Source organism: Saccostrea cucullata, unplaced genomic scaffold (genome assembly GCF_032062105.1).
Source record: "Saccostrea cucullata isolate Sc308-1 unplaced genomic scaffold, CSIRO_AGI_Scuc_v1 ctg12732, whole genome shotgun sequence".
Classification (NCBI taxonomy): Eukaryota; Metazoa; Mollusca; class Bivalvia; order Ostreida; family Ostreidae; genus Saccostrea; species Saccostrea cuccullata.
The window spans coordinates 2,802-12,782 of NW_026922099.1; the positions used below are offsets into that span (position 1 = coordinate 2,802).

Here is a 9,981-nt window from a genome sequence, read left to right on the forward strand (position 1 = left end):
CAACATGTTAACTTTTCCGCTATTGCCTATCAGTATATACCCCGAAATGTAAAATATTGAAAATTTACGTCCTCCTAGATTTCGTTGTATATAAATGAATTTAAGTCTAAATATTCAACTTTGATCCCCAAAATAAAGTAGTAAAATGTTAGTAAACAATATATAATCATTGTTTTGCATGAATTATTATAAATAGATGCACTTTGTTAGACTAACGTATCAAAATTTAATATGAGAAAATATGCTTCACTGTTCAATCTCCACCATTTAAAAAAAATTATGGACTCAAACTTCGTAAATTTGCATTATTTTTACTAAATAATATTTAAGAAAAAGAATAAGCTTGAAAAAATTATATGTTGACGCATTACTTATCGTGCTATGAGCTTTACACTAAAGGTATCTCCCTAATTTCCTTCTTCCAGAAGTAATATATTGCCACATTTTCCTGTAATGCTGTTAATGTTTGAGTGTATATTTGTATTAACAAAGTTGTACATATTTAAAACAATAATTATACACACCCAATACCTATTGTTCCTCAAATTTATCTTATTTTACGATAAAACACACTTGTCCGTAAATTGGAGACAATGAAAATGAAAGTGATTGACTGATTCTAACAAACTGGATAATTTTGTTACAGAAAGTAAGTATGCTGCAAGTGAATCAACTTTTGTCATATACTTATATTCAAAAGATAATTTTTGCACTGTGATTCGTGGGAAAGCAGGTTGGGGGGGGGGAGGGAGTTATGGGTTTTATAAAATAATTATCATTAAAATTAAATTTAATTTTGTAATGTTTAATTAGTAAAATTCATAAATTGTCTAAGTCAAATCGTAGTCATTACTTTTCTTTCCGAATTATCACTAGTAGTAACTTTAACTTGGCCGCCGACAATAGTCACCTAGACTTTGACAGTTTGAAACATGTTCTGATGTAGCATGTTCGCTGGTCCGTGTTATCGGCACAGCATATAACACATGCATCATTCACAGAAATATCATTTTCTTACCTAATTATTTCTGTCAACCGAAAGTTGTTCCCAGCCTTCTCTTTTTAATTAATTAAACTGTAGAATCAGTGTTTGTACGTTTGTTGACGCGAGCGACTTGGAACAAAATCATTACCGGATATTTAAAACGCTAAGTGAAAGTCAAACCAATATAGTTCAAAAATCACATCTCGGAAAAAAGAAGCGTGGTTCCGGTTTTACTATTCGTAAATGACGTAGTGCGAGTGTAGACCTACTTTAACTACTCAAGTCATTAAAAAAGTAGGCATCAGGACTGAAAAGCAAAAATTTAATCATGGCGGCAGCCATTGCGCAGCTCGTTTAACCATGGCGCACATAAACTAAACCGTGGCGGGCGCAGTGGTAATACCTTGTGGAGAACCCTGGATAAATGTTTTTTTTTATCACGAAGTAAAAAGTCTTAATAAAATAATTTTGTTTTATTACAACGGGAAAAGATTTTTTTCATTCATTCAAAGAATGAGGTTGTCATGTGGATTGGCTTGGATGCGGAATTATATGAATGCATATTGCTTAAAAGTATAAGACAAGTTATGCCGATGTGTAAAAGGTAATAAATAATACTTTTCTAGTTAAACTGAACACGTGTTTTATTTTAGAAAGCTCTAAGACAAAATACAAAATAGGAAAAATGCTAAGGCAGTTAATAATGCAATCTATAAAAATGTTTTTTCCGTAAAATGACGGTTTCTAAAAAAATGTTATGGCAGTGTAAGGATAAATTACATAACAAAACAGACTTTTTGCCACAAAAAACTTCTGGCTGAAAATTTTATAAAAAATATTAATGGAAAACATAAAGGGGGATCTATGTCCGGAAAGTCTTTGTGTAAAATTTTCAAAACTTTGACATTTCTTTCCTGGCCACTTGCTTTAAATTTCAAGGCATTAAAAATAATACCTTTATATGCTAATTTTTACACAGGAGCACGTGCCTAAACAGTGTGAAATGTTAAAAATAGATTATTTACATACATTATTTTTCTACAGAATAATGCGCTAAAAAAGAACCAAAAATGTCAAAACACATTGAAAATTAACATGTTTTTAAAATATAAGACTTGTATCTTCAAAATGATGGCAAATTCGTTGCAATTCATCTGCTGAAAAAGTATAATGGGGCACGATATAAGTATAACCGACGTCGCGCACGGTATTGGGTGCCTTAATTGCGTAATTTGTAACACTTGAAGAAGAGCGCTTGTAGCTTTTAGTCATTTTTCGCATTTTGTCTGCACGTATTTCCCCGAAATTTTGCACATCGCTTCTATGACGTCATATGATGATGTCATTTAAATTTCATTTCAATAAAATAAGAAAATCGCAGTTTATGGGCGTCCGTAGAAGCGGTCAAATTTTGTAACATGATGTGATTTAAAGACAAACCAGACAAAATGGAATATTTGGTAAGGTATTTTGACTATCTTTCATTAAAAAAAAATAAAATTTAAGTGAAATATGGAATGTGCAAACATTCAAGAGAACAAATGATTCTTTCAAAATACACATGTCCTTATTTTATGATATTGGTCAACTGATTTTGATGTCTAGTCAGTTTTGTTACTTTGGTACAAATTACGTTATTTTAATAGTTTACAAGAATATACCCCATAGAAAAGGCATTATAATTTTCTTAATAGATAACTTTTAATACCTACAATCTCATTTTCAAAATGTGCAAGCTAACAAAAATACATGATTAAAAATTCAAGATAAATAGAATTCATGCGAAAAAAAAGAGACCAAAATTACGATGCCTAGTCTGTTTTGTTACGCATTCATTTTTAACGTTTTTTAAGCAAAGTAGAATATAACGTCAAAAATAATTTTTAGCGCATTTGCCCTTTCAAGGAAACGAATTCAACCCTTTCGTCAACAGAAAGAATAAAAATTAATAAAGATAAGAAAAAAGAGAAAAGAAGAAAACAGAAACGTAGGAGTTATAAAATACACCAATACAGAAAAAGTCCCAAATCTACCAAAACCTATAGTAAGACTGCAAGTGCTATAAACAAAGAGCATACAATGAAAGAAAAAAGCAAGAAAAGGTAAAAGAAAAAGAAATAAAACGAAAGAGAAGAGAATATATGAAAATGTACAGACAACGGACAAGACTAGACGATGCTCCTATTGACGAAGAACTATTTTTTTCTAACAGGATGGAAAAGGCTAGGTATGAATTCAAAACTATTTTAAATCAATTGCAATTGATAATGTTATACAGAAGGGAAATAGGGTTCATTTTTAACATACAAAATTTTTTTTACGCAAATTTTTAGTTCAAAAAATAAAACGATTTTAAAAATAAAGTTTTTTGCAAAGATTTTGAATAAGGATACATGTATATACTTGTGCAAAAGGAATTATCAATACCTGGGGGGGGGGGGGGGGGGGGCTTCGGTCCCTGCTTGCCCCCTTCCCGCAAGTATCCACGACCTCAGATATGTACAAGTGTAAATATTATACTTTAATGACATATATTTATTTTGAAAATTGTTAATATTAGCCCTACTAAAAGAGGTCATAATTAAATTATTAGACATTAATTGTGGTTTTCTGTTTGCAAATATATACCTTATCTATTTTTAGAACAATAAAAAGACTTAAGGAAGCTTTTCCAAAAAATTCGAGCAAACGTGCAGCTGTACTTTCCGCTTATATAGATAAAAAAAGAGTGACAAAGTCACCTGCGGTTGAAAACTTTCACTCATCATTCAGCGACAGTTTAGAGAAATCTGCCCTGGAAAATGTTAAAGAAATCATCTCTACCGTAAAACAAAAAAGAAATAAAGATGCAACCGCGAGTTTGAAAATTCTGACATCTGCTGTAAATGGACAAAATTTGTCAAATAAAAAAAGGAGCTGTTAAAAATCTAGCAGACAAGCTAGGCGTCAAAACCAAAACGATACTTAAAGGTCAAAGGACAAGAGCACAAGTGTTACACTCTGAACATTATACCGCTCGAAAAACAAGATCTGATTCCTTACCCGAGGAAACCAAAAAAATTGTCTTTAACTTCTGGCTACAGGAAAGTAATAGTAGGCCGACGAATAATAAGAACGACATTAAGAGAGTTCGACTTGGTCCGAGACTATATTCGTCACACCCGTGCCATATATTAGAGAAGACTCAGACTGAAGTTTTTCAAGACTTCCAACAAATATATCCTGATATTAAGATAGGACAAAGGGCATTTGAAAAATGCAAACCCTACTTCGTACGCACAGCGCGATTCAAAGATAAATTAACTTGCTGTTGCCGTCAACATGTTGAAATGCGCTCTTTATTTAAAAACTGTATGTAGTTTCGCAAAAAAGTGTTGGCAGGACAAGATACATGTAATAGTCAAGTTAAAGTATACACATCATTGTCCGAGTTGGTATATGATACTTTATGTCCCAAATCAGCTAATACCCATCAGCATAAAATGTCGTGTTTAAATCGCGAATGCGATGGATGTGGCGTTGAAAAATTATTTTTTCTACCAGAGGAGTTAGATCATAGTGATACTCAGGTATCGTGGGAAAGGTATGAGTACAAAGATGTGAAAGTAAAAGGAGAAAAGATTATCAAAAAACTAGTTCTCGTAAAAAAGTTAACATCACCGGACGAGATGTTTCAATACTTCAAACAAATAATGGAAACATTTCCTGCGCATCAGTACCGTGCATATTGGCAGTCAAAGCAAATGAAATCCTTGGTAAATAATTTACCCTTTGGTCACTGTGTGGCTATTCACGACTTTTCAGAAAATTATAGATGCACAGAAAAGTGCGAGATTCAGTCGTCCTATTTTCAAAAACGATTGTTCATCGACATTCTGTTTTATTACCTAACCTACTATATAAATTATAATTAGGCATTTTGAACTGTTTCGCGGTTTACTTTATGTTTTTGCGTGATCATAAAACAGTGAACTGTTGACCGGGCCACAGAATGAACTGTTGACTGATTAAAGCGTCATCATGATATTCAAGCGTTTTGATGATCACGACATCACTATTTACCTGCTATATAATTAATCAAATTTAAATAAAACACACAAACAATCAATTTATTAAGTATTACTTTAAATTAAATATATTAATTAAATCTTTATATTATGTATTCAGCTAATTAATAGACAAGTATGTGAATAAACAGGTGTGAAAACTTTTTTTTATGAATTGTTTGTGTGTTTTTATTCCAATTTAATTAATTATATAGTAGGTTAGGTAATAAAACACTTATTCAATGACTACTCGGTGAAACAGTCAAAATGTTGTCCCGAGGTAGTGGGGGAGACCTGGGAAACTGTTGCCCGAGGCCTTCAGGAAAGACAGTTCAGAAAACGATCCAAATATTGTGACTGAACATTTCATTGTTATAAGTCCAGACCAAAAGCATGGCCATCACTCTACAAATAATGTCCAAAAATTACTTTCGGAATATTTACGATCTATATCATGTGATGTGTCCGTGATGCATGAATTCACTGACGGGTGCAGTGCCCAATATAAAAGTCGCCATTGCATGGGAGACATAGCCTATTCATGCTCTGACTTATATTCAAAAGCAATCAGAAATTATTTTGAAACCTCTCATGCACGGGGGCCTCAAGACGCTGCGGGGGGTTACGTGAAAAAACAAGCAGATTTATCCGTTATTCGCGGGTCTCAAGTAATTCAAAGTGCGCGTGATTTCTTTGAGTTTGCTCAAAGTAATTTATCTCGTACAACTGATACATCTAAATGTTCACGTCGGATATTTAGGTACATCAACTCCGTAGACAGGGACCGAGATAGGTATTTCCAACCAGTCAAAGACAATAGAAGAATTCATCAAATTTGTTCATCAATAAACGGTAAACTTGTAACTCGAAAATTATCTTGTTATTCTTGCGACAACTGCGTTGTTGGTGATTACAGTGAGTGTTTGAACAATGATCAACTTGGGCAGTTTTCGACAATAACAATGAAAAAACAAACAGACCATGAAAATGATGAAAGCGAAACTGATGAGACTGATGATTTAGATATTGTCGATTTGATTTCTACAGATACAGTTTTTTCTGTGAAAGCAGATGATATAAATTATCCATACTACATCTTAAAAGCATCGAAAAAATCAGTTGTCTTGCGAAAATGTGTAACCGACAAGTGGGGAATGTCGTTTCCGGAAGGAAGCAAAGTAGTACATGGATACTATTTTGGTGTTCAAAATGAAAATCCTTTGGAACAGAAACTAATAAAAAGGATACCAGCTATAGTGCCTGCACAATCAGTCATATACATATGTTCTGAACTTGAAATTGATGATGATGGCGTTATAGATATTCAGGAATCGCTTCATGAGCGAATTTTAATGCCCTGTTCACACGACGAGTTTAATTCGCAGTAAATTAATGCGAAGTAAAGTAATGCGAATCATATTAATGCGAATTAAATTGCGTTCACACGACAGCTCATGCGAAGTAAACTAATGCGAATTAATTTTTTTCTTCTTCAGTCAGGCGTCAGTAAGTCTATTATGACGTCATATGTAAATCACGTCATGTATGCAGAGTCATCCTTTGATACATCATATAGTGGCTACAGATATTCATTGATTTTAGAGATTAACATACTTTCCCTCAATTTTTGAACTAAATATAGCACAAATACCTATATATAACCACCAACACGTGTCCTATTCGAATTAAACTAATTCTCATTAAATTCTCCGTGTGAACGCTAAGCGATGCTAATTTGCAGTAATTTTACAATTAATTTGAAATAAACTCTCCGTGTGAACAGGGCATTAAAAGAATTTAATAATCGTTGCACCACTATCAGAAGCGTTGCCCGCGTGGCGCAATGGTTTTAAAAAGCCTTTGCTCCGGATTTGCGAAACATAAAGTCATCCTTACATCGCAAGTTCGAAACCCAGACATCAATGTGGGACGTTGAGACCGGTCCTTCGGATGAGACCGTAAAATACGAGGTCGCTTGTCGTAGTAGTTACTGGTACAAAAAAGATGCCACATTGCTAAAGGTCTTAAGTGCCGACTATATGTCTAAAGTAGCTCTTCACCGGCAGGTGGTGGCCTCTCAATATATTATTTGAAAAATTATCGAAGGGACTTACTGAGTATATAAACAATCAAACAAACAAAGAAAGAAAAACCATCAGGAACACACCTCCGCCATCTTGTATATTCTTTCCAGGTCTTCGACTTGATTTTTTGCACGAAACTTGATAATAATTTTCTGCCATTGTGTATTCATTTTGTGTCTTTCATTAGGGGTTTTTACGTATATATCATAGAACTCCACATAAAAGGGCACATCTAATTAAAAGTTTTTCAATCACGTAATCTTAAATCTTTTTAGTATTGGTTTAATAAAAATGAATCATTAACTTCCATGCATACATACATTGTAAATAACCCAGAAGGAAGGGGGCTGTTGATTGCATCGTTAGAGAAATTCGTATTTGTGTTGAAAATAATTAATACATAAAGAAACAGACCATTATTTTCACGTGTTCATATTTGTCTACAAGACAAATTTCATTATATTAACTTAAGGGTGAATTCGCCCATGGTACACTTTCTTTAAATCCGCTGGAGGATATTGATGGTTGAGTAAGACAGTAAGTCTAAGTTCATGGTAATATGAATATGAAGAGTGTAGAATGCATAAATTATCTGCATACTGAAAAGATAACTACATCTACATGAATTTTAAACTATTTGCCCTATTGTTTAATGCATGACAGATATCATACAAGACTAAGATGAATGTCATTTGCCTTCATGTGTCGCTTTAGATGGTATTTCAGTTTTCCCTTACCGTGCCGTGGGCTACATTTCCTGTCTACTTCTGAGTTCACAATACTAATAACATTCTTTATGACATAAAACCTAGAACAAAATATATTCTACTTTAATTTAGATTGAAACATAATTCTTTTGGCATTTACTTATTATATTAGCAATCTATGCCTAATTGCAAAAAGAGATCGAATAACAATAATTTAAACTTACGACTCACTGTACAATTTCTAATTAAATTGGCACTATGTTTTCCAGAGAAACATTTGTATTTGTAGTATCAGTATATTTTATTCCTGTCTTTTCTTTGTAGAGTGAAAATGAGAAGCCCCTGAAATAATTTTGGAAAAAAATGTTAAACGACACAAATATAACAGAAGAAAGGTTCACTCCATTATCTCTTCATGTGGTTGTGTTTAGCATCGTGTTCATGGGAATTGACATAGTGTTTAGCCTGCTGACAAACGTTTTGCTGATGATGACAATCATTAACGCTCCGAGTCTGCGCACTCCACCAAACAATCACCTGTTGAATATTGGGGTGAATAATATTCTTTTGTGCTTTTGTATGATATTATCATTGGTGAGTGTCGGAACAAGGAGGGAAGATCTCGTCAATGTTCAGTCCTTTACTGGGTTTCAATTATTTATTGTTTCAAATTGCTCTTTACAGTATTTGTGTGCATTTGCATCCATATGCATCTACCGAAAGACAACTATCAAAAGACCTTCATTATGTTTACGCATGCGGAAAAGAATGGTAACACGTTCAATTTTATGTGGTTGGATTACTTCAGTGTTACTTTCTATTGTTTTTTGTTTATCTTTTATGCCAAATGATGATCGAGCTTGTGATACATTAAATCCCTTCCAAAGGGAATTTCGAAGTTGTGATAGTCGCAAACGCTTTACCTCAGAACAGTTGGTTGTTTTGGTTATTTACCTCGGAATATATATCACTGGACTTGTTATCATTTTCTCATCATATTATAATATTTGCAAATCTTTGAATTTGACTGGGTCTTTTGGGAAAAGTCGAGTATCGCCATGGAATAGAAACTTGAGTTTGTCTTCTGACCCAGGTACAGAGTCAGCTGAACAAACACAGCAGGTGAATAGTGACAGCGATTTTGTGAAACCGTATACTATATCCTCTGGTAACTGTGAAGACATCATCGTACACTACCAACGTAGCGAACACGCTCTTACATTTGAAGACATATTTGCTCTTGAAAATCCTATTCTTGCCTCAAAATTAAAACAAAACGTATTCGAAAAAAGACCACTGAAGCCAACTCTCTCGAACACCAGCACACAATCGACAAAGTCGAAACACTGCACATTTACGGATATATCTCCAGACGGGAACCTTCAGAGAATTCAAAACATCAAAAATGCATCAGCTTTACGAAACCAGTCTCTAAGAAGAGACAGAATAAGTTTAAGCAGCGCGACAAAGAACAGTTTCATAATGTTTGTGGCGTACTTAGTCTGCTCACTTCCGCTCCTGGTGCTAGGAATTCCGGGAATTCTGGACTTCCTGTCTACAGATTCCCGCGTACTTACACTTGTCGTGTGTCGTCTGCTTTTTTACATCAATGCATGTTTTTACCCTTTGTGGTATCTTCTATTCAGTAAACGTGTTCGACAGTGCCTTTCCAATTAAAAAAAATTTCAAATTTATTTTGAAGAATCGAACTTAACTCTTACGAATGAGAAAAGTAAAATATATGGCTAGAAAAAAATCGTAGAATTAACTTTAAGTTGTGCCAAATCATCTGGACAAGACTTTCCAAGTTGTCTTTCCTATTGAGCAATGTATTTTTTTTTTCGTTGGAATACATGATAATTTATTTCAAAAATGCATATAAAGTTTTATTTGGAAAATTTTGAAATAATGTTACAAAATTGAAAGAAATTTTGCTCTGATTAAAGTTCAAATAATATTGCAACTGCCAGTTTGAAAGTAAATTCAGAAACTTTTGAATCTTAGTCAGGAACGATAATTCAATTATTCTTTTCTAATATTATAACCGAATTCAGGAGATTTTTAAATAAAAAAATCATTATTACTTTGATTAAAAGAAATCAAATATGATATATCATCTTAAAATATCATGATATTTATACCAAAATTATCTTTTTAAC

At 33.3% G+C, this 9,981-nt stretch overlaps 1 protein-coding gene across 1 annotated transcript; it reads left to right on the plus strand.

The window, feature by feature from the left end:
- The first annotated feature begins 8,150 nt into the window (after positions 1-8,150).
- LOC134261179 (uncharacterized) lies at positions 8,151-9,499 on the plus strand. The gene has a single exon (XM_062743627.1). It carries the CDS (start codon positions 8,186-8,188, stop codon positions 9,497-9,499), a length of 1,314 nt encoding a protein of 437 aa, XP_062599611.1. The 5' UTR covers positions 8,151-8,185.
- Positions 9,500-9,981: the final 482 nt, after the last annotated feature.

What these genes read in the sequence shown, in the direction of transcription:
- LOC134261179 (XM_062743627.1), top strand. Translation starts at nt 8,186, where the DNA reads ATGTTAAACGACACAAATATAACAGAAGAAAGGTTCACTCCATTATCT.